Source organism: Macaca mulatta, chromosome 19 (genome assembly GCF_049350105.2).
Source record: "Macaca mulatta isolate MMU2019108-1 chromosome 19, T2T-MMU8v2.0, whole genome shotgun sequence".
NCBI classification, from domain to species: domain Eukaryota; kingdom Metazoa; phylum Chordata; class Mammalia; order Primates; family Cercopithecidae; genus Macaca; species Macaca mulatta.
In genome coordinates this window covers 5,208,034-5,231,407 of record NC_133424.1, presented here as the reverse complement: position 1 = coordinate 5,231,407, position 23,374 = coordinate 5,208,034, and the positions used below count along the sequence as shown (strand labels likewise).

Below are 23,374 nucleotides of genomic sequence, written 5' to 3'. Positions count from 1 at the left end.
AGGGTGGATCACCTGAGGTCAGGAGTTCGAGACCAGCGTGGCCAACATGGCGAAACCCTGTCTCTACTAAAAACACAAAAAGTAGCCGAGCGTGGTGGTGCTCGCCTGTAATCCCAGCTACTCGGAGGGCTGAGGCAGGAGAACCGCTTGAACTCGGGAGGCGGAGGTTGCAGTGAACCGAGATCACGCCACTGTACTCCAGCTTGGGCGACAAAGCAAGACTCCGTCTCAGAAAAAAAGCAAAAAAAAAAAAAGAAATAAGGGGAGGGAGCCTGAACACTTAGAGGAACTGGATTTAGATTTAGCTAAGATGAGCAAACAGGAATCTGGAGAATCGTAACCAGGCAGAGGCCCCTTCTACTTCCCAACCTCCCTGGCCAGGTTTAAACTAAGCGCCTTTCCCAAGACGTTAGGGTCACCTCCGGGACTCCAGAGGGCGCTGAACCTGCTACGGCCCCTCTAGGCTCCCCCCGCTCAACTCACTGACAGAGGCGGTGTCTCCCCCGGCAGACAACGTGCACGTGCGCTCTCCAGCCGGCAGAGGGCGCGCGTGCGCAGACGGGGCCGGGGGCGCGCGCGGGGGCCGGCACCGGAAGCGTGCGGTTGCCATGTAATATCCTGGCCGCGCGGGCGCGCGAGCGGCTGAGGCGGCGCCGGGGCGGGCGCGGAGCTGGCAAGCGGCTGGCGGAGGCGGCGCCGACGGGGGCTGCTGAGGCGCGCAGAGGGTCGGCGGCGCCCGGGAGCCTGTCGCTGGCGCGGTCCGGGCGGGAGGCTCGGCGGCAGGCGGCAGCATGTCGGTGGCGGGGCTGAAGAAGCAGTTCTACAAGGCGAGCCAGGTGAGCTCAGGCCCAGGCAGGGGCCGAGTCCTGGGCCCCAGGCTGCCCGGATGAGGGGGCCAGGCCCGACCTGGCTCGGGAGGGGGCCGGAGGGACCGAGGTAGGGACGTTGGTGCGTGTCCCCCGCCGGGTGGGAAGAGCAAGGCACGGACGGGGGCGATGAGGTGGCTCAGGCCCTGCCCGCCATGCGGGCTCCAGAAGCGGGGACAGAACCCCTGGGAGGAGGGGAGAGGCACCCAGGGGCTGCCCAGGGACGCGGACCTCACCCCTCCTCCCCTCCCCTGCAAAGGCGGGGTGCGGGGAGAGAAGGGGAAGAGAGGAGTCCCGAGGCTGTCGACACAGGATTCTTGCCAGATAACCCAGAGCCAGGGAAAATTGCTTCTAGAGCAGTTCTGTTCAAAATCCTCCGGATGGGCAAGGTACAAAGTTGAAAAGGTAGAGGGAGAAGTCAGTTTCCCCTCTCTGCTCCTCGGGCAGCCAGCCCCGTCTCTCTCCCCAGAGACAGGGACTGTCATCGACTCCGTATGTCCCTTTCGTAAGATACGTGTGTGCCTTTCCTTTAAAAACACGTACACTGATAGCATTTGCCACAGAATCCTGTGTGCTGTGGTTTTCATTACTTGGAGGTCACACTGGAGCGAGATTTCTACCCCTCCGTCAGCACTGTTGACATCTGGGGCCGGATTGTTCTCCGTGGTGGGGCCATCCTGGACACTGCGGGGTGCTGAGCAGCGCCCTGGCCTCCACCCTCTCCAGGCCGGGAGCACCCCCAAGTCGTGACAACCAAAAATATCTTGAGACATCACCCTGTGTCCCCTGAGGAATAGAATCAATCTCCTTCCCTCTCTACTTTCCTTCCTTCCTTCCTCCTTCCCTCCCTCCCTGTCTCTCTCCCTTCCTTCCTTCTCTTCTTTCCTTCCTCCCTTCCTTCCCTGTCCCCCAGGACTACTGCACTAGACCATACTCCACACTTGTTGGATTTTTTTTTTTTTTTTTTTTTTGAGACGGAGTCACTCTCTGTCGGCCCAGCTGGAGTGCAATGGTGCAATCTCAGCTTACTGCAAGCTCCACCTCCTGGGTTCAAGCAATTCTCCTGCCTCAGCCTCCCTGGTAGCTGGAACTACAGGCATGTGCCACCGCACCCGGCTACTTTTTGTAATTTTAGCAGAGACAGGGTTTCTCCATTTGGCCCAGGCTGGTCTCGAACTCCTGGCCTCAAGTGATCCGCCTGCCTCGGCCTCCCAACGTGCTGGGATTACAGGTGTGAGCGACTGTGCTTGGCCTACTTGGATCTTTTTAATGGGTACATTGTATTTCATTCCATTAGGTGTACCGTAATTTATTTAACCAGTTGTCAGTTGATAGATATTTCTGTTTACCGGAATTTTCTGCTACCATTACTACAATGAATAGCCAGTGAATATCTTTGCTCACCAGTGGGATTCGTTTTATAGGATGAATTCCCGGAAGTAGAATGTTGCATCCCAGCCTAAGTGCATTTGATTTGGACAGATAAAGGGTTTTTTGGAAAGTCCAGGACCCATTGCCCATGAATGTGGTGAAAGCTGTGGATCCACTCTCCGTAAAACTGGGCACACTTAAAATTTTCACTTTGCAACTTCAAATCTAGCAAGCCTCAAATTTGTCTGGGCACGGTGGCTCACACCTGTAATCCCAGCACTTTTGGGAGGCCGAGGTGGGAGAATCACTTGAAGCCAGGAGTTTGAGAGCAGCCTGGGCAACATGGCAAAACCCCATCTCTACTAACAGTACAAAAATTTTGTATTTTTGCCTGTAACCCCGGCTACTAAGGAGGCTGAGACAGGAGAATCTCTTGAATCCAGGAGGTAGAGTTTGCAGTGAGCCAAGATTGCGCCACTGCACTCCAGTCTGGGTGACAGAGCGAGACTCCGTCTTGGAAAAAAAAAAAAAAAAGCCTCAGATTGTTGAATCCTATTGGTCCATGCACTGCAGGGTGAGGTTGTGTGGAATTTGTGTGGATAGAGTCCACCGAGGAATGAGCAATGATGTGTTTTTTTTTTTTTTTTTTTTTTGAGATGGAGTCACTCTGTCGCTCAGGCTGGAGTGCAGTGGCGCAATCTTGGCTCACTGGAAGCTCTGTCTCCCGGGTACACACAATTCTCCTGCCTCAGCCTCCCGTGTAGCTGGGACTACAGGTGCCGGCTACCACACCTGGCTAATTTTTTGTATTTTTAGTAGAGACGGGGTTTCACCATATTAGCTAGGATGGTCTTGATCTCTTGACCTTGTGATCTGCCCGCCTCAGCCTCCAAAGTGCTGGGATTACAGGCAGGAGCCACTGCGCCCGGCCTGAGCAATGATCTTAGCAAATGCTTGGGCCGAGGTGGCAAACAGGGTTCTCTGCCCACAGTTTGGAGAGGCCCAGTGGGAGCAAAGAGAAACAAGTCCCCAGTAACACCCAGCTGGTACCTTTTGTCCCTGGAAAGAAAAAAGTAAGGACCCTGCCAGGTGCTGTGGCTCATGCCTGTAATCCCAGCACTTTGGAGGCTGAGGCAGGGGTTCCCTTGAGTTCAGGAGTTCAAGACCAGCCTGGGCAATATAGGGAGATCTCATCCCTACAAAATATCGAAAAGTTAGCCAGGTGTGGTGATGTGCACCTGTAGTCCCAGCTACTTGGGAGGCTGAGGGGGGAGGACCACTGGAGCCCAGCAGTGCAAGGCTACAGTGAACTATGATCGTGCTGCTGCACTCCAGCCTGGACAACAAAGTGAGACCCTGTCTCAAAAAATAAAGTAACAACCCTAGTGGTTGTCTAGGGATATAGATACTTAGGGTCTATCTCTAGACCCCAGGTGATGGTTAAACCCTGGAGAAAGATTTAATCCGGATGAATTTTAGGATTGTCGCTGAGAATAGCCCCACCCCCTTGCCCCAGCAGTTTGAAATCAGATGGCCTGGCCCTGGGTTAGACCTTGCCCAGCAGGTGTCAGACCCTCACCTGCGGATTAGAGCATCGTAGAGCGCTGCTCCCTAGCAGGAAAGATGTTCTCAGAGGTCTCAGAGGAATTCCTGGGCCACTTTGTTCCGTGCCATAGACAGGTTTCTGGAAGCCACCCCCTCCCCCACCCCCAGCGATCAGGGCCTGTGCCCATGTTGTCCTGAGCTGACACCCTCTTTGGAGGAACGAGCCAGGCCTCTCATGCCAGCCACCAGGACTTTGTCTCTCTCGAGGGAAGCAGGATGACCTGCATTCAGATCTGTGAATGGCGCCTTGAACCCTGGAAAGCACAGTGTGGTGTTAGCTGGGCTTAGGATTGCCTGTTTCCACATCCTGAGGCCTAGTCCCAAAGCACGATGGCCACAGCCCACCGTCAGGGCTGTCGTCTTGGCCTCCTGGTCAATTGTGTCTCGAGTCATGCTCTTAGAAGTCGCCCTGACTGCGTTCCTTGCTCTTCTGCGATCATTGCCATGGTTCCCTCTGACATCTCAGCTGTTATCTGGACATATCCAACTATTTGTGTTTCTTTTTTTGTTTTTAGTATAATAACAACTCTTTCACCCTCTCCTGTGCCTGTTGAAAAGTGACATCTCTCGGGATGTCTCCTTACCTAGTGGTATGAACATTTACTGCATTCTCACCATGTGAACGGGCGGTATGCTTTATACCATTAGGTCTCAGCTGGTCTTGCTTATCCGGCCTAAGGGTAAAAACATTCCCCCTTTTACACAAAAGGATTTGGGGATGTTTATCTTTCTATAAAACAGGGTCACTTCTGTCTTCCAGGGGACATTGACAATGTCTGGGATCTTTTTGGTTGTCACAGCTTGGTGAGGTGCTGCTGGCTACTAGTAGGTAGAAGTCAGGGATGCTGCTCAACATCCTCCTGTGCCCAGGGCTCCCCACTGCCCCCCAAGAATTACCTGGCCCCAAATGTCAATAGTACCAAATTTGAGAAACCCTGCTTTAAGATTTTGAAAAAAAATGAGGATAATTATACCAAAACAAAGGAACAAAAAAATCCCCACTGAGCCATTCTTAAGATTTTCCTAGTTTGGCCGGGTGCGGTGGCTCACGCTTTTAATCCCAGCAGTTTGGGAGGCACTCCAGCCTGGGGGATGAGAGCCAGACTTCGTCTCCAAAAAAAAAAATAAAGTAAAAAATAAAATAAAGATTTTCCTAGTTTGTTAAACACAGATAGCCACAGGCGTAGTTTGTTTTTTGTTTTTTGTTTTGTTTTGTTTTGTTTTGTTTTTGAGACAGAGTTTCTCTCTTGTTGCCTAGGCTGGAGTACAATGGCATGATCTCGGCCCACTGCAACCTCCGCCTCCCCTGTTCAAGCAATTCTCCTGCCTCAGCCTCCCGAGTAGCTGGGATTGCAGGCATCCACCACCATGCTCGGCTAATTTTTTTTTTATTTTTGGGAGAGACGGGGTTTCACCATGTTGGCCAGGCTGGTCTCAAACTCCTGACCTCAGGTGACTACCTGCCTCAGCCTCCCAAAGTGCTGAGATTACAGGCGTAAGCCATGGTGCCCCGCCCACAGGTAGATATTTACATAAAATTCAACTTCCAGACCCCAAGGTCAAGCCTACCCCCAAGTCTTTAGAAACACTCACGTATCTTTCAGTGTCTGGGCCTCTTTTTTAGCAGGGAGCTAGGTCCATCAAACGTTTTATGTGTATGTGTACACTGTTTATCGTATATGTATTGTGACAACTTGTGTGTGTGTGTGTGTGTATATGTATATATTTTTTTTTTTTTTGAGATGGAGTCTTGCTCTGTCGCCCAGGCTGGAGTGCAGTGGCACGATCTTGGCTCACTGCAACCAACCTCCGCCTCCCAGGTTCAAGCGATTCTCCTCCCTCAGCCTCCCGAATAGCTGGAATTACAGGCACACGCCACCATGCCCGGCTAAATTTTTGTTTTTTTGTGAGACGGAATCTCGCTCTGTAGCCCAGGCTAGAGTGCAGTGGCATGATCTAGGCCCACTGCAAGCTCTGCCTCCTAGGTTCACGCCATTCTCCTGCCTCAGCCTCCCAAGTAGCTGGGACTACAAGCGCCCGCAACCACGCCTGGCTAATTTTTTTTTTTGTATTTTTAGTAAAGACGAGGTTTCACCATGTTGGTCAGGCTGGTGTTGAACTCCTGGACCTAGTGATCCGCCCGCCTCAGCCTCCCAAAGTGTTGGGATTACAGGCGTGAGCCAGCATGCCTGGCCTAAACAATTCGTATGTATATGTACACTGTTTATCACATACATGTATTGTGGCAACCATATGTATTAATAAGCTTTGAAAAGGTAAGCACCTGTATTTTCTCCTAATTAACAGTGTCAGTTTTGTCTGATATAGTCTCTATGGAATTTCCCTTATATTTGATGACAGAAACAAAGACTGAAAAATGGTTCACAGAGAAACACAGAACATATTACATGAATCTCAGAAGAACCATGTCTCCCGCTGTGTAGGGAACTATTTTAGAGGAAACACTTTCACTCCTGGCCCCAAATGCCACCATCCACTAATGTTCTTCAGTGTGAACCTTCCAACTGATCTTGAGGAACCTTTATCGCTCGGGCCTGGGGAGGTCAAGTCTGCAGGGAGCCTGATTATACCACTGCACTTCAGCCTGGGAGACAGAGCCAGACCCTGTCTCCAAAAAAAAACACCATTTACAGGGACTTAGAAAAGGGAGAGTTTCCAGTGCTACACACAATGGTTCTATACACAGCTTAAAGGTTTCCAGTTCTTTGCCAGAACTTGATCTGATAGTTGAGAGACACAGGCATCGGGGCTCCTGAAGGAGGTGCACACTCCCATCAGCGCTGTCAGCCGGGGACAGCGCAGACCCCGTCCTCATTCCTCCTCACTCCTCCGCTTGGCGATTGGGAGAGAGTGCTCATGGCATTGAGGGGATGGGGCCAGGGATGCTTGCCAAACATCCTACAATGCATAGGACAACTTCCCCCCGCTGCAAAGGAAGAATTCTCCAGCCCTATGTTAGTAGAGTTGAGCTTAAGAAACCCTGCTTTAAACCAGGCTCTAGACTTCCAAGGGTTCTCACAGTGCCCTTTCTAAATTGAGAAACAGAGGCCGGGAGGATCCGGGAGAGAGTGCTGGGAAAGATAAACTTACTTTCTAGCAGGCGAGGCTGTGTTGTTGGTTCCGAGTTTCTGATCTCATTGCTGGTAATGGTAAGAACCTTAGTGGATTCCAGGCTAGTTCATCTGCCTGCGAAACCTTTTGGGAACTTGTTCAAAATTGGTTTGGGCTTGAGTGGGCAGTTTGTGAGTTTTTACTTCTTATCATGAACTGGCCATAGACTGGTTGAAGGCCTGAGCTGGGGAAAGTTGAATCTTCTGGAAGAAAGCGGTAAAAGAAATAGCCATCCATCGTGGTCCCATCTCCCTGGTTCCCTCCTTTCTGCCTGTGTGACACCCACTCCCTCAAGAGCCTCCTGGCATCCGTTCGCAACTAGAATTGGGGGACTAAGGAGGGTTAAAGAACGCCACTAGTGAGAGCTGCTCTCAGAAGTTCCCTTGGTGTGCTGGGGGTTTGGGTGACGTTATTTCCAGGCCTAAGCTGCTAACTGGCTTCCTGATAAATCTTGTGGCCGGGCTGTGTGAGATTGAGAGTGTAACTAGGGATAGAGCTGGCAGCTGCCTGGAATGCTGGCCTTTTTTGTGTGAAAGGAGGGAGAGGGTTTGAACGTTTGAACGGAAAGATTGCTTCAGACTGAGCTAGGAGGAACATTCACAAGCGTCACCTCCCGTAGCTTTGAAATCTGTCTGATGCTCCTTAGGCCCTGGGTTTGTGCCTAGGAGAAAAAGAGAGGCTGGGGGGTTGAGGGAGAACTGTCTGCTGGGGGATCCTGGGCCCCACCTATTGGGGGCCTGTAGGTCAGAGTAAGCAGTGTCTGTGACATGGCTGGTGTTTCAGAATGTCCACGATACTGCTTGTTCTGACCTATTTTTATTTTTATTTTATTTTATTTTTAAGACAGAGCCTAGCTCTGTCACCCAGGCTGGAGTACAGTGGCACGATCTTGGCTCACTGCAACCTCCATCTCCTGGGTTCAAGCAATTATCCTGCCTCGGCCTCCTGAGTAGCTGGGATTACAGACACATACCACCACGCCCAACTCATTTTTGTATTTTTAGTAGAGACAGATTTCACATGTTGTTCAGGCTGGTCTCGAACTCCTGACCTCATGATCTACCTGCCTTGGCCTCCCAAAGTGCTAGGATTACAGGTGTAAGCCATTATGCCTGGCCTATTTTTATTTCTTTTTTAATTTTTTGTAGAGACAGAGTCTCACTATGTTGTCTAGGCTGGAGACTTCTTAAACCTCACCACTCCAGGTCTTGAACTCCTAGGCTCAAGTGATCCTATCTCCTCGTTCTCTCAAAGTGCTGTGATTACAGACGTGAGCCACCGTGCCCGGCCCTGACCTCTTTTTAGTTTATTTATTGTGGTTTTTTGTTTTGTTTTGTTTTTTTGAGACGGAGTCTCGCACTGTTGCCCAGGCTGGAGTGCAGTGGCACAATCTCAGCTCACTGCAACCTCTGCCTCCCGGGTTCAAGCAATTCTTTTGCCTCAGCCTCCCAAGTAGCTGGGATTATACACTGTTGCCCAGGCTGGAGTGCAGTGGCACAATCTCAGCTCACTGCAACCTCTGCCTCCTGGGTTCAAGCAATTCTTTTGCCTCAGCCTCCCAAGTAGCTGGGATTACAAGCGCGTCACACCACATCCGGCTGATTTTTGTATCTTTAGTAGAGAAGGGGTATAACCGTGTTGACTAGGTTGGTCTCGAACTCCTGACCTCAGGTGGTGATCCTCCTGCCTCAACCTCTCAAAGTGCTGGGATTACAGGTGTGAGCCACCATGCCTGGGTTATTATGATTTTTTAAACATTTTATGTATTTGAGATGCAGTCTTGTTCTGTCTCCACTCCCAAGGTGGCATGCAGTGGCACGATCTTGGCTTACTGCAACCTCTGCCGCCCAGTTCAAGCGATTCTTCTGCCCCAGCCTCCTGAGTAGCTGGGATTACAGGTGCCTGCCACCGTGCCCAGCTAATTTTTGTATTTTTAGTAGAGACGGGGTTTTGCCTTGTTGGCCAGGCTGGTCTTGAACTCCTCAGGTGATCCGCCCTCCTTGGCCTCCCATTGTGCTGGGATTACAGGCGTGAGCCACCACGCCCAACCCTGACCTCTTTTTTAAAACCTCACTTTGTGGGGCCACTCTTGGTTTTCCTACCAAAGTGCTTGACTTGTTAAGCCATAAACATGGAATGATCTTTTTTTGTGTGTGTGTGACGGAGTCTTGCTCTGTCTCAGGCTGGAGTGCAGTGGGCCGATCTCAGGTCGCTGCAACCTCCGCCTCCTGGGTCCAAGCAGTTCTCCTGCCTCAGCCTCCTGAGTAGCTGGGATTACAGGTGTGCGCCACCACAGCTGGCCAATTTTTGTATTTTTAGTGGAGACGGGGTTTCATCATGTTGGCCAGGCTAATGTTGAACTCCTGACCTTGTGATCCTCCTGCCTCAGCCTCCCAAAGTGTTGGGATTACAGGCGTGAGCCCCTGGGAATGATCTTAAGATACAAAAATATGGGGTTCTTTTTTTTTTTTTTTTTTTTTTTTTTTTTTGAGACGGAGTCTCGCTCTGTCGCCCAGGCTGGAGTGCAGTGGCCGGATCTCAGCTCACTGCAAGCTCTGCCTCCTGGGTTCACGCCATTCTCCTGCCTCAGCCTCCCGAGTAGCTGGGACTACAGGCGCCCGCCACCTCGCCCGGCTAGTTTTTTGTATTTTTTTTAGTAGAGACGGGGTTTCACCGTGTTAGCCAGGATGGTCTCGATCTCCTGACCTCGTGATCCGCCCGTCTTGGCCTCCCAAAGTGCTGGGATTACAGGCTTGAGCCACCGCGCCCGGCCAATATGGGGTTCATAACCCCTTAACCTTGGCACAGATAAAAACGTATACCCTTGTGCTGGGAATGACAGGTGATTCCGAGGCCCTTTTGTGTGGGCTGGTAAGGGGCGGTGTTGGTGATTCAGAGGCTGTGCCCGAGACAAGGCCGGTGAGTCCAGCAGCTGCAGGCTGACCTCCGGAAGCCCCGTCTCCCTCGGGGAGGTGCTGGCAACAGATGTAGGAACGGGCTTTGCTTTGTGATGTCCATGTATGATGGGAATGGGGTTAAGTCCACCCTTGCAGGAAGCTCTGGTGACTGAGTCTGGAACGTGCGGCATGTGCTGGTGTGTGCCTTGAGGCATTGGAGCCGGCGGTGTGGACCTTGGGCTCCCCCCAGGACAGGCAGGGCTCACTCTCCCCACTCCGCTGTGTTTCTGGCTTGCAGATGGGTGGAACCAGCAGCTGTGTGGAGGCCTGAGCTGTGTGCTGGCTGGGCTGTGTAGACACAGAGGTTTGAGACTGCCCTTCCTCGAAGGAAGCTGGAGGCTCCTTACACCCTGCTGCTCCTCGGGCCTGTCTGTGAAACCTGGCTCGCCTGGCCTGCAGGGTTGGCTGTTGGTGGTCACTGGGCACTTTGTAATCAAGCAGCATCCTGCGTTTTCCCGTCTAACAAACTCCGGTGTCTGCACCCGTGACTGCTGTACATCAGGCCCTGGAAATCAAGTCAAGGTCTGAAAGTTCGGCCAAAAGTTCATCTCTGACTCAGAATCCCGTGTTCACCAAAGACCAGTTGGGGCTCTGTGGGTCCCGATCACCCTGCTGATCTGGGTGTGTGTTAAAACCCAGCCCTGCAGTGCATAATTGCATTCCGGGTGCCCCTAATAACAACCTGCGAGTGCAAGATGAGGTGTCTCACCTTATCCCGCTCAGCTGAAGACATTGGGGCCTGTCACATTTTGAGACCCCAGACCTATCAAGCACACAGAGAACGTGATACTGCTCACTCCGCCCCGGCTGCCCAGGGGTGGCCGCTGTCATGTGCGCAGTCCACCTGAGGTCTAAGCTGGCTGTTGGGCCCCTCAGGTGTCTCTGTGTGTTGCATTTTTTTCTCAGAGGAGAAATCTGCGGATTGGGGCCCGTCCTGCTCAGACCTGCCCGTGTCTCTGGTCCAGTGGACTTTGATCCAGGGGCCTAGGGTACAGCCAAGCCTTCACTGCTGCCTTGGCCCTTTTCCGCCTCTGTGATTGTCGCCAGTGTTTTGTAACTGATCTGATCTGGGGAAACGTCGTGTTGGAGTGTGCTGCCAACGTCCGCAGTAGGATTTCGGAGGCAGCTGCAGGTTTCGCCGCTGCCATGGGCATAGCTTAAAGGAGGAGCTCAGAGTGGCCTCCATGTTTCTCCTTTCCAAGCCCCTGAGGTCTCTAAGCTCCAGGAGGGTTGGATGGGGAAGCATTGCCCCGGGGCGGGGGTGGGGTGGGTGTCAGGAAGCTCAAGAGGCTCTGGAGGCATCTCAGCTGGACTTGAGCTCTCCAACTCTAATGGCTTTTTAATGTGTGAGCTGAAGTGTCAGGGGCGGTCTCTTCTGGTTCTCTTTCAAAGCTGTCCCCGGAGAGCGGAGAGCATATGGAAGAATGTGGTGGCCAGGGCTACAGCAGGTTTCTCTCTCTCCCTTCTCTCCTGTCCTCTTCTTCCTCTCTCTCTCTCTCTCCCCCCTCTTCTTCCTCTCTCTCTCTCTCTCCCCCCCTTCTTCCTCTCTCTCTCTGTTCTCACTCTTTCCTTGTCTTTCTCTCTGTCTCTCCCTTCTTTTGCCTTCTCACCCCTTCTTCCTCTCTCTCTCTCTCTTCTCCACGCCTTCTTCCTGTCTGTCTGTCTGCCTGCCTGTCTCTGTCTTTCTCTGTCTCTCGCCTTTTGCAGGGCTGGATTTGGCAAGCACTTTTTCTGAGCGCTGCAGTTTGGTGCATTTCTGCTCATTTCCTGTTAAGCAGTACCCAGGGCTCCCTGAACTCAGGCTCTGGGAGGACGGCCCTGTCTTCCTTTTCCTCTGCACTCCTAGAAAAACCTGCTGACCAGGCCCTGAGAGCGGGGTCATGGGGAGACTTCCTCACCACAGCAGGAAAATAGACCGACCGTTTCCTCCATTGGACCTGACTCAGCAGCGGCCCACTGACCGCCTGGGAGAGAGGGCTCCCGCCTGGCGGGCCGCAGTTCCACACGTGGGTAAGGGTGACAAAGCACCCAGCAGGGGTCATGCCGCGTGTCTGTAGGGGCGGTGGTCATGGCAGATACCCAGGATCCAGACGGCCTCAGGCCAGCGAGGGCATGGGGTGAGTGGGCCCACTCCCCTCCCTGGGCCGGAAACGGGCGTCTTCTCTGCCCTGGCCCGAGTGGACAGATCCCCACGTAGTTTCAGGCTGATGGGAGTGGTTATTCCATTGCCTTTGCCACTGGATTATGAGCCCATTGCCGTCAGAGCCAGGCATTTCTGCTCATTGCTGCATCCCCAGTGTTCGGTTTAATGGCTAGCCTGCCCCAGGAAGCCGGTAAATATCACATGGAAGGACGGATGGGCCACTGTGACCCCCACCCTACAGCGGATGGCTGTGTGTCAGGTTTATGTGAGCACGCCCTAGAGGAAGAGGAGAAGCATGTCCCCACCTGGCCTGGGGTACAGTTCAAGCTCTCAGCTGACTTTTGGGAGCTTCCGGAGCCCCTGCCTTGGTCCCAGCTTTAAATGCTACTCTTCCCCTGCATAGGGAACTCACACAGTCAACCCCTCCCGCCCATCCTGTGTGGGGCCCTGTGCTCTCCTGCCTCCTGTCCATGTCACTGGCCTCTTCTACCTCCCAACCCCACTCTCTCCCCACTTCCTGTCTGCCCTATAATGAATGCGTTTCTGTCTCCCCTTATCCTTGGCATCTTCTGGGGCTGCATGTGGGAACTGAGTTCTCAGCCCTTGGAGCATCTGGCCTTGGAGTCCCCCACCCACACACCACACGCTGGTGTTTGTGTGAGGTGCTCTCCTCCTGTCGGATGGCAGCTCCTGAGGCTGGGTTGTGCCCGGGCATGTGTGATGGGCCATGTTCCGCTGGGCACTAGCCTGCTGATGAGGTCGCCAGAGACGCTCCCTGCAGAGGCTGAGCTGGGGGGCTCCTTCTCAGAGTGGGGGGCTGTCCTCCACGGGGCCCCTGCAGTGTCCCCGTGGTGGTGGCTCAGCAGCAGCCCTGGTCCGCCAGCCAGGCATCTGACCAGGCTGTGACAGAACACCAGGGGGGCAGGTGGCTGGCAAGGCCTCGGAGAACTCGGTTGGGAACAGGTCCAACTGCTCTGAAAAAATCAGCAGCTCGGAGAATGTTTCTTGTGGTTTAGGGTGTGTGTCCAGCTCCAGGGCTGCAGCTGACAGTCACCTGAACTTGGCCAGGTCAGAGGGGCCTGACTGTGTCACAGGCAGTTTCTGACCCGGAGCCTGCCTGAGCAGGGTCCCGAGGAAGCCGAGCCCAGACGTCTGCTTCCCCCCTTGACTGAGGCCAGGCTGAAGTGTACCTGCTGCTGCCCGGCTGGGCCAGTCTGCTCAGAGTTGGTGGTTCCCTGGCTTGAATGCTTCCCCAAGCTAAACCATTCCCCCAGCCCTGTTTGCCAAGATTCTTAGGGCTTTCGCCATGGCTGGGCCTGGCTACTCGTTGTGCAGCTCCTTCCCTGGCCTCGGTGCCCAGGCGCTGCAGTGACTTCTGTCTGATTGCCACAGTCGGCCCTGCAGCTCCTCCCCATTCTTCCTGTGGACGGCCCCTTCTGTCTCTGAGCCTGCTGTCTCTTGTGCGTTCGCCACCCCTCTCTGTACCTGCCTTCTAAGCCTGCATCCCCTGTTCCGGCGTTCAGACGTGACACTCTCATGACTCGCAGACCACAGCATGCAGCTGGCTAGCGGTAATGCCCTGAACCGACAGCCAGGGTTCATCGCCTGTCCTTTAGCTTGAACCCATTGGTTGATTCGGCCTCTTTCCTCTTAAATTACTTTTATTTTATCACTTTTAAAATTTATTTTAAAGGGGATAGTGGTGTTTTCCTTGCTCAATAACAGTAACTGGAATAGGCCGGACACAATGGCTCATGCCTGTAATCGCAGCACTTTGGGAGGCCGAGTCAGGTGGATCACAAGGTCAGGAGTTTGAGACCAGCCTGGCCAATATGGTGAAAACCCCTCTCTACTAAAAATACAAAAATTAGCTGGGCATGATGGCGTGTGGCTGTAGTCCCAGCTACTCAGGAGGCTGAGGCAGAAGAATTGCGTGAACCCAGGAGGCAGAGGTTGCAGTGAGCCGAGATCGCGCCAGTGCACTCCAGCCTGGCAACAGAGCGAGACTTCATCTCAAAAAAACAAAAACAAAACAAAATTCGCCGGGTGTGGTAGTGTGCATATCTGTAATCCCAGCTACTCGGGAGGCCGAGGCAGGGGAATCGCTAGAACCCTGGAGGTGAAGGTTGTAGTGAGCCGAGACAGCACCACTGCACTCCGTCTCAAAAACAAAACAGAACAAACAAAAACCCACACAGTAAGTGGAATAACAAATACAACAGCAACAAAACAATGGAATAAAATCTTCCTGGATACCCCACCCCTGAGCCTGAGGTGTCCTCTCTTGTGAAAGAGCTGTTCAGGCTGGACGTGGTGATTCTTGCCTGTGATCCCAACACTTTGGGAGGCTGAGGCAGGAGGATTGCATTAGCCCAGTTGTTCAAGCTCATTTGGGCAATATGATGAAACCCCGTCTGTACAAAAATTAAATTAGCCAGTCATAGTGGTGCACACCTGTAGCCCCAGCTACATGGGAGGCTGAGGTGGGAGGATCACTTAAGTCCAGGAGTTCAAGGCTGCAGTGAGCTGTGATCGTGCCATCGCCCTCCAGCCTGGGCAACAGAGCAAGAACCTGCTTAAAAAAGAAAAAAAAATCTGTGCTATAGTAGTGCCCACCTGGAAGTTCCTTCTTGCCAGAATAAGAAATATGGAAGGGGAATTGCGGCAGTTGTGTTCTGACCACATGATTCGTGTGCCTTGTGCCTGTGTTAGCTGCCACACTGTGGGAAATGCCTCACAGAAGGCACGTTGCCTTTTCCCTTGGGGCCTGCTGCCATACCCTCTGCAGTCTCATCTCATAGGATCGAGGGATCCCGCACACTGGGATTCAAGCTCAGGAAAGAGGGCTGATGGCTTGGTAACAGCCAGGTCCTGAGTGCCTGGGGAAAGGCATGGAGGCTGGAGACCCTGCAGTCAGCATTCTTAGGGAGTTCCCAAGTATCTCTGGGCACGGTGGCTCACACCTGTAATCCTAGCTCTGAGGGAGGCAGAGGCAGGAGGAGCGCTTGAGGCCGGGAGTTCGAGACCTGCCTGGGCAGTATAGCAAGACTGTGTTCTCCAGGAAAAAAAAAAAAAGGTAAAAAAAGAAATAAAAAGAGTTCCCAAACATCACCCAAGCAGTAATGCAAATATCTTCCTCCAGGACCCCCCCATCCAGCCCTGCCTGCTGGAAGCAGAACTGCTGACTGATTATTTTTCTGCTGTCATTTCGGGACTCTACCCCAGTACTAAGCAGAGACCCTTGTTCTCAGAAAGCCCCTGCGGAAGGAAGTTCTGGGAACTTTCTGCCCGCCCTCGCCGCAATCCCCTGCCACCCGCCTCTGTGGGATGAGGCCCCACGGCTGACTCAGGCAGGCATCCATCAGCCTAACAGCCTCACTCATCAGAGTCTCGATTGTTTGAAACAGACGGGCAGCCCTGGCCCTTCAAGACCAGCCTTTGTGGCTCAGAAGAGGGTAGCCCAGGGACCTGGATGGAATTTCTCCATCTCCCAGCCTTCACCCACCCCAGCATAAGATCGTCTTCATCCTCTCCTGAGGCCTCTGACGGTTTTCTCTGAGGTTGAGAATCACCGCTATTATTTTAGGAAGGAAGAACAACCCCCAGAACTGCAGAGCAAGTCTCTTGCTTCTTGCTTACTCTGGTCAAGTCAGTGTTCCACCCATGAGAAACCTTGGAGCTGCCGGCCCCCTGGCTGAGCATAGTGTGGGTGTCCAGGAGGTATGTACTGCCCACTGCAGAGGCCGACTCGGAGGCCGCTGGAACGCTGCCCTGTGGGTGGTTTTGCTCCCCCAGCTTTTACATTTTTATTTCATACTTGCAGAATCCTGTGTATTTTTCCAGTGTTCTCCCACGCCCAGCCTTCCCACAACAGCCTCCCCGGCTAGCCCCAGAGCACCCTGTGCCCGTCAGAAGAAGGCACTAGTGGGCCCCTCTGTTGAGTGGGGTCCCTGTGTCACCATCTAGACTGGCTGAGGGTTCCATAGTGGGCAGCTGCACAACCAGGGAGGGTCCTTGGGGCCCTGAGAGGGAGGGCAGGGGAAAGACCTTTGGTCCGTCTGCTGCAATCACGTTTCTGGAGCCCAGGAGTCCACTCGGCTGTCAAGAGGAGCCGGTAGGGGGTCGCCGTCCTTCCAAGAAGGGTTGCTTCTTACTGCATTCAGAAGACGTTCCCCGGGCCGCACGCTGGTCGGCACCAATATGTGGCACAGGACACCTCCCTTGTTCAGGCACCTCATAAAGGTTGTATCATAAAGGGTTTCAGATACAGAAAGACACCTAAGAATGACCAGTTGATGACCAGGTGCCCACCACGCCACCCAAATGAAGCCAGAGCAGGGCAGGCACACCTTTACTGCGCGTGGGGTCACTGCTCCAAAACGTGCGGGGTTGTGTGGCAGTCTACACGGCCTGTCAGCAGGATCATGTGCTTTCTTGCTTGGTTTCTTGTACCCTACTTTTTTTTTTTTTGAGATGGAGTTTCTTGTCACCCAAGGTGGAGTACAATGGAACGATCTCAGCTCACTGCAACCTCCCCCTCCCGGGCTCAAGCAATTCTCCTGCCTCAGACTCCCGAGTAGCTGGAATTACAGGCACCAACCACCACACCTGGATAATTTTCATATTTTTAGTAGAGACAGGGTTTTACCATGTTGGCCAGGCTGGTCTCGAACTCCTGAGCTCCATCGATCTGCGTGCCTCGGCCTCCCAAAGTGCTGGGATACAGGCATGAGCCACCGTACCTGGTGACCTGCTTTTTAGGCTGAGCACTGCTTGTGAGTACCATTCACACTGGCACACGAGGCTCTGCTCACATCCGCAGCTGTGTGGCTTTCCCTCGTGCTTATTCCACAGCGTGTCTATCCATTCTCCGGCCAGTGGACATTTAGAGTCTCCAAGTTTCTGTATTTTCGCACAGCCTGGCAGTGAGCAGTCCTTTGCGACACATCTGAGAGCTTCTCCAGCGTGGTACCATACTTAATATGATCATGTACTGTAGTGCTTGATGACTGTGCCCGTGAATAGCCACTGCACTCCAGCCTGGACAACATAGCGAGACCCTGCTTTCAAAAAAAGAAAAATAGCCACATAGGTTTTCAACGGTCCTAGCCTGGAAAAAAACAGCCCGTTCAATTTGCATGACCCAAAGTCTTGGACCTGTGGCTAGCAATATCATGTGTTGCGCACTCGTAAAGTGTGTTATTTCAGCCCTCCTCCACTGTGCTGTATGTGCCTGGGGCCTTGGCCAGGAAGCCAAGTGGACGGGGAGGAGGCTTCCAGCTCAGGGTTAGCTCTGTGTGGTCCGGAGCGGGATGAACTGGGGTGGCTCCTGCGCCATCACTTCTGAGGACTCTGCTTCTGCCTGGCGCTCTCCTCACAGATGTAACATCCCTTCCAGCCTGTAAATTCCTCTGGAGTCCATGTTTTCAGTTTTGTTGTGCACAGTGAGGCCATGCTTACAGAAAGCACCTAGCACCCAGGCTCGTCACAGAGGGCAGCTCGGGCCAGGACGCACGAACCATCCCCATTCCTCACACGCTCCCCGTGCAAATTCACCTACTTGCTAAGATTTATTTGTAGCAGCCAGGCACGGTGGCTCACGCCTGTAATCCCAGCACTTTGGGAGGCCGAGGCGGGCAGATCACAAGGTCAGAAGATTGAGACCATCCTGGCTAACATGGTGAAACCCCATCTCTACTAAAAATACAAAAAAAAAAAAAAAAAAAAAGGGCCGGGCGCGGTGACTCAAGCCTGTAATCCCAGCACTTTGGGAGGCTGAGACGGGCGGATCACGAGGTCAGGAGATCGAGACCATCCTGGCTGACACGGTGAAACCCCGTCTCTACTAAAAAAAAAAATACAAAAAACTAGCCGGGCGAGGCAGCGGGCGCCTGTAGTCCCAGCTACTCGGGAGGCTGAGGCAGGAGAATGGCGTAAACCCGGGGGGCGGAGCTTGCAGTGAGCTGAGATCCGGCCACTGCACTCCAGCCCGGGCGACAGAGCCAGACTCCGTCTCAAAAAAAAAAAAAAAAAAAAGGCCGGGCGCGGTGGCTCAAGCCTGTAATCCCAGCACTTTGGGAGGCCGAGACAGGCGGATCACGAGGTCAGGAGATCGAGACCATCCTGGCTAACACGGTGAAACCCCATCTCTACTAAAAATACAAAAAACTAGCCGGGCGAGGTGGCGGGCACCTGTAGTCCCAGCTACTCCGGAGGCTGAGGCAGGAGAATGGCGTAAACCCGGGGGGCGGAGCTTGCAGTGAGCTGAGATCCGGCCACTGCACTCCAGCCCGGGTTACAGAGCAAGACTCGGTCTCAAAAAAAAAAAAAAAAAAAAAAAATTAGCTGGGCGTGGTGGTGGGTGCCTGTAGTCCCAGCTACTAGGGAGGCTGAGGCAGGAGAATGGCGTGAACCCAGGAGGCGAAACTGGCAGTGAGCCGAGATCGCGCCACTGCACTCCAGCCTGGGCAACAGAGCGAGACTCCATCTAAAAAAAAAAAAAAAATTTTTTTTTTTTTGGTCACCCAGTGCGTATGTTCCTAGCCCAGGTCAAACAAAGCCACACTGCCTTCTGCCGGCTCTTGCGCTGTGTTCCGGCATGGATTTGCAGGCTTTTTAGCGCCATGTTTCTCACATTTATGTGGATTTTGTTAGTGATTTCACTGTTGAGAACGGCCCCAGCATCATGCAGCAGCGCTATCTCGTGTTCTTCAGTGCGAGGAGACTGGGATGAGCCTCACAGAGAAACCATGTGTGAGAGCAGCTTGCTCAGGTAGGAGTGATAGCGCCGTGTCCTGGAGTTCAGTGTGGGTGAATCACGGTAGATATGGACTAAGGAAATACGCATAAAGACCAGGTGCAGCAGCTCACGCCTGTCACCTGGCACTTTGGAAGGCTGAGGCGGGAGGATCGCTTGAGCCTAGGAGTTCCAGACTAGCGTGGGCAACAAAGTGGAACCCTGTCTCTAGAAAAATACCAAAAAAAAAAAAAAGCTGGGTGTGGTGATGCATGCCTGTAGTCCCATCTACTTCGGAGACTGAGGCAGGAGGATTGCTTGAGCTTGGGAGGTCAAGGCTGCAGTGAGCCATGATCATGCCACTGCACTCCAGCCTGGGTGACTGAGCAAGACCTGGTCTCCAAAAAAAAAAAAAAAGGCCAGGCCCGGTGGCTCATGCCTATAATCCCAGCATTTTGGGAGGCTAAGGCAGGTGGATCACTTGAGGTCAGGAGTTCGAGACCAGCCTGGCCTACGTGGTGAAACCCCTTCTCTACTAAAAATACGAAATTAGCCAGGCATGGTGGTGTCATCGCAATTACTTGTAATTACTTGTAATCGCAATTACTCAGAAGACTGAGGCTGGAGACTCACTTGAACCCGGGAGGCAGAGGTTGCAGCGAGCCAAGATTGTGCCACTGCACTCCAGCCTGGGCGACAGAGTGAGACTCTGTCTCAAAAAGAAAAAAGAAAAAATGGAATACACAGAACGGTTACCTAGTGATCATTTGGTGAACATGTTGTGACCAGAGGCTCACAGAAACCTAGCTGTGTGTTTCCCCTGTGAGCAGTGGCTTGGTACTGGCCAACTCTGTGCTTGAGGTAACTTTCTAGAACAGAGCTGCCACGAATAACGAGAAGTGACCAGCTCCTGTGGCAGGCAGGACAGTACTCCTCACAGCTGCCCCTCACCTCCACCCCTGGAACCATGACTGTTCCCTCACATGGCAAAGGGGACTTTGCGGGTGGGACGAAGGGTAAAGACCTGGGGGTGGGAGGTTATCCTGGCTTATCCACGAGGGCCCAGTCCCATCAGAATGCCCTCAGAAAGCGGAGCACCTTCCCCGCTGTGGTCAGAGGGAGCTGAAACAAGAGAGAACAGAGGTAGCTGCTGAGGGGCCAGTGCCTGCTAGCTCTGACAATGGAGGGAGGAGGGGACTGTGAGCCAAGGGATGTGGGTGGCCTCTGGATGCTGGAAAAGGCAGGAAAGCCCCAGAACACCCAGAACAGAGTGCAGCTCATAGCATCTCAATCTTAGCCCGGGGAGATCCCTGTCAGGATCTAACTTAGTGAAGACTTTGTGTTGCTTTAGCGTGTTGTTGAAGACGTGTATGTGGCTCTAAGTCACTAGGTTTATGGCGATTTGTTATGGTGGCAACAAGAAACTCACACAGGTTCACACTGTCTTAAAGCCTTGTCCTGATTATGGTTTTCATCTCAATCCTTAAGAGGCATGTGGGGGGAGACAGAGAGAGGCAGGGGAAATGGAGAGAGGCAGGGGAAATGGAGAGAGGCAGGGGAAATGGAGAGAGGCAGGGGAGATGGAGAGAGGCAGGGGAGATGGAGAGAGGCAGGGGAGATGGAGAGAGGCAGGGGAGATGGAGAGAGGCAGGGGAGATGGAGAGAGGCAGGGGAGATGGAGAGAGGCAGGGGAGATGGAGAGAGGCAGGGGAAATGGAGAGAGGCAGGGGAGATGGAGAGAGGCAGGGGAAATGGAGAGAGGCAGGGGAGATGGAGAGAGGCAGGGGAAATGGAGAGAGGCAGGGGAAATGGAGAGAGGCAGGGGAGACAGCAAAAGGCAGGCAGACAGAGAGAGGCAGAGGGATCAGAGAGAGACAGGGAAGACAGAGTCAGGGGGACAGAGGCAGGGGAGACAGAGGCAGGGGGACAGAGAGAGGCAGAGGAGGCTTGTGGAGAGAAAATTGTTTTGTCCTCTGTTAGCTCTCATCCCTGAAATCAACTGAAATCAAGAAAATAGGACCGGTTCACTTTGCTGTGTTGGCTTGAGGTGCCCTGCTAAGAGCTGGGGTTCCATCCAGCCTTCCTTGGCTGTGACGCTCTGTGGAGCTAATCTTCAGCTCCGCAGAAGTTGTTCCCTGGTCTCTGGAATCCCACCTTGGTGACTTAAAAGCTAGTGGACTGATAGGAAATTCAGTTCCTATAATTTAACTTGGATTTTGAAAACCGCCCACTTGTTCAGGTTTACACAGAACATGCTATTGCCTGTCTAAGCCTGAGGGCACCACGCACCCCGGAAACACCAGAGCAGATCATGTTCAAAACCACTGACTGTCCCGAAGACAGTTGACAGTTCCTGAGTTTGACGGCACGTTTTTTCCGATCCAGGAGCTGGAGCCCACACCAGATACCCACCCGTGATGCCCTCCCACATCTTCAAAACGGGCACTTCCGAACCTTGTCCTGGGCTTGTTTCCAAGCCAGCCTCACTGCTGCAGGCCCCGTGTCTCCCCTTCCTGCCTTTCCTCATGTCGTGCCCCTCTCTCCTGCATACGCCCAGATCCCACCCATCCTTCAAAGCCCACGGCCACAGCCACCTCCTTCCTGACTCACCCTGGCTCCCTCCCCGCTGGCCTCCTGTCTGTCATAAGGCCTTAGGTTCTTGTGTGTGTGTGAGCCTGGGTTATACGTCTTTCCTTTTTCACTGTACCTGACAGGTAAATACTCATTCAACCTGACTTGGACCTCAGTGATGGCTCCTGACCATGGCTTTGAAGGATAGTTAGAATTTGGATGTAGGAAGAAGCAAGGAAAGGAGGGAGAGTTTCTGGTGCAGGGAGAGAGCCCTGCCCTGGGCATCCCCTAGGCAGGTGTTGGAGGGAGGCCCCAGCAGCGTGGGTCTGCCTTGCCGTGTCCCTCCCCTCCATCCTGAGCCCAGGCAGCATCCATGGGGCCAGTCCTTCTAGGGGAGCGGAAGCCGCCCTGGGTGCTGGGAGGAGCCTGGCTAGCAGACTGTGATGGCAGGGTGGGAGAGATTTGAATATTCTTACTGCTCCTAGCTCAGGAAGTGGCAGCACTAGTCCCTTGTTCTCTGGGGCAATGACAACAGAGAAGCAAACCCTAGGGAGAAGGGCTGCGGGCCCGGGAGGCAGGGCTGCTTTCCCCCCCAAAATACAAGTAAGCATAAGGCAGGGCTGCGGCATGCTTTGTGTTGGCGTCGCAGCAGCAGACATCCTGGCAGTGAGGGGTCACAGTCACGGCCACAGGCTCGCTCACGCACAGAGGCACGTTCTGGAAGGCAGGGAGAGTGTGGGTGTGCAGAGGTGGAGGGAGGGCGGGACATCCCCAGGGAAAGAGTTGTATTCACCATGGGCAAGGCGGGAAGTCAGGTGCTCAGGAGGTCAGGATGGGCAGCCGTGCCGTGTTGCCGGCTGGTAGGAAGACAGGAATGCAGGCTGATTGGGAAACAGGAGAAGGGGCACAGAGGCTGTGGCAGCTGCCTGGGGTGTGACACAGCAGCAGGTATGTGTCAGGGACGTGGGGAATTTTCTACCAACCTTTTTAAGTCGAGTCATTTCTTTCTTGGTCCTTTGCTTCTTTATTTATTTTTTTTTCTTTTTTTGAGACAGTGTCTTGCTCTGTCACCCAGGCTGGAGTGCAGTGGTGCGATCTTGGCTCACAGCAACCTCCACCTGCTAGGTTCAAGAAATTCTCCTGCCTTAGCCTCCCAAGTAGCTGGGATTACAGACATGAGCCACCATGCCTGGGGTTTCACCATGTTGGCCAGGCTGACCTTGAACTCCCAATCTCAGGTGATCTGCTTCCTTGGTTTTCTAAAATGTTGGGATTACAGGCATGAGCCACCAAGCCCGGCAGTCCTTTGCTTCTTTCCTCCCGCCCTCGTCCCCCAGTAGAACCTCAGAATTTGTGTCACGGCCATTGACAAATATGTCCGGTGCCGTGAGTGTTTCGGAACCGGGACTTGACTCTGTGGCTGATCTGGAGGCGCTCTGGGCGCAGCGTGAGAGTTCGTGCAGTCAGCCAGCTGTAGATGGTTTTTCCTGGTGTGTGTGGTCCTGTGAGTGCCTCACCAGGGTGCCCTGGAGATGGGTGTAACTCAGGGAAGGCGTGTTCCTTTTCTCCCTCTTCTTAAAGAAAGGCCTGCATGAAGCCTCTTGCTCCAGAAAAACTGGGCTCAGAGGTCATGTCACGGGGTGGAGGCGAAGTTCCTGGCCCCACACCCATCATTCCTCGGGACTCAGTTGCTCAGTGCACAGTAGCCTAGGATCGTAGGGTGGTATGTGGTTTCTAAAGCACATCCACGCCTGAGACAGTTGAGGAACCCAAGAGAGAGGGGTTTGCGTTCCTGCTCGGAGTCACTGCCCCGAATGGCAGAGCTGGAACCATATCCAGTCCTGGTGCCGCCCATCCAGGCACCCTCATCCCGCGTCAGCCTGCCTGCCTCGTGACCTCGTGGCACACCTTTGCTCTGATGTGTTACTGGCACACCTGAGCTCCCGAGGGCAGGGCCACTTCTTATTTGTTTGTTATCTCAACAAATAGTATT

General features: G+C 53.4%; 1 protein-coding gene and 3 long non-coding RNA genes across 14 annotated transcripts in view; 2 read left to right on the top strand and 2 right to left on the bottom strand.

Moving 5' to 3' along the window:
* The first annotated feature begins 612 nt into the window (after nucleotides 1-612).
* Nucleotides 613-23,374, top strand: part of SH3GL1 (SH3 domain containing GRB2 like 1, endophilin A2) — a 40,726-nt gene continuing 17,964 nt past the window's right edge. For 9 of the 11 annotated variants that reach the window (XM_077979500.1, XM_077979496.1, XM_028838597.2 and 6 more), the window contains exon 1: nucleotides 613-836. In XM_077979500.1, the coding sequence (XP_077835626.1) occupies nucleotides 792-836 (45 nt within the window). In that variant the 5' untranslated portion in view covers nucleotides 613-791. Of the gene's footprint in view, nucleotides 837-11,910; nucleotides 11,942-18,728; nucleotides 18,847-23,374 lie in introns of those variants that run through there. The other 2 variants (XM_077979499.1, XM_028838598.2) reach the window with 2 other exon arrangements.
* LOC144337004 (uncharacterized) lies at nucleotides 7,658-17,155 on the top strand. Its single transcript, XR_013409594.1, has 2 exons — nucleotides 7,658-8,070; nucleotides 16,801-17,155. It is a non-coding gene; the product is annotated as an uncharacterized LOC144337004 (long non-coding RNA).
* LOC144337026 (uncharacterized) lies at nucleotides 9,861-14,323 on the bottom strand. Its single transcript, XR_013409619.1, has 3 exons — nucleotides 14,155-14,323; nucleotides 13,898-13,980; nucleotides 9,861-13,572 (listed from the first exon to the last, which is right to left on the bottom strand). It is a non-coding gene; the product is annotated as an uncharacterized LOC144337026 (long non-coding RNA).
* On the bottom strand, nucleotides 14,973-18,534 carry LOC144337031 (uncharacterized). The gene is made up of 2 exons (XR_013409624.1): nucleotides 18,209-18,534; nucleotides 14,973-16,735 (listed from the first exon to the last, which is right to left on the bottom strand). It is a non-coding gene; the product is annotated as an uncharacterized LOC144337031 (long non-coding RNA).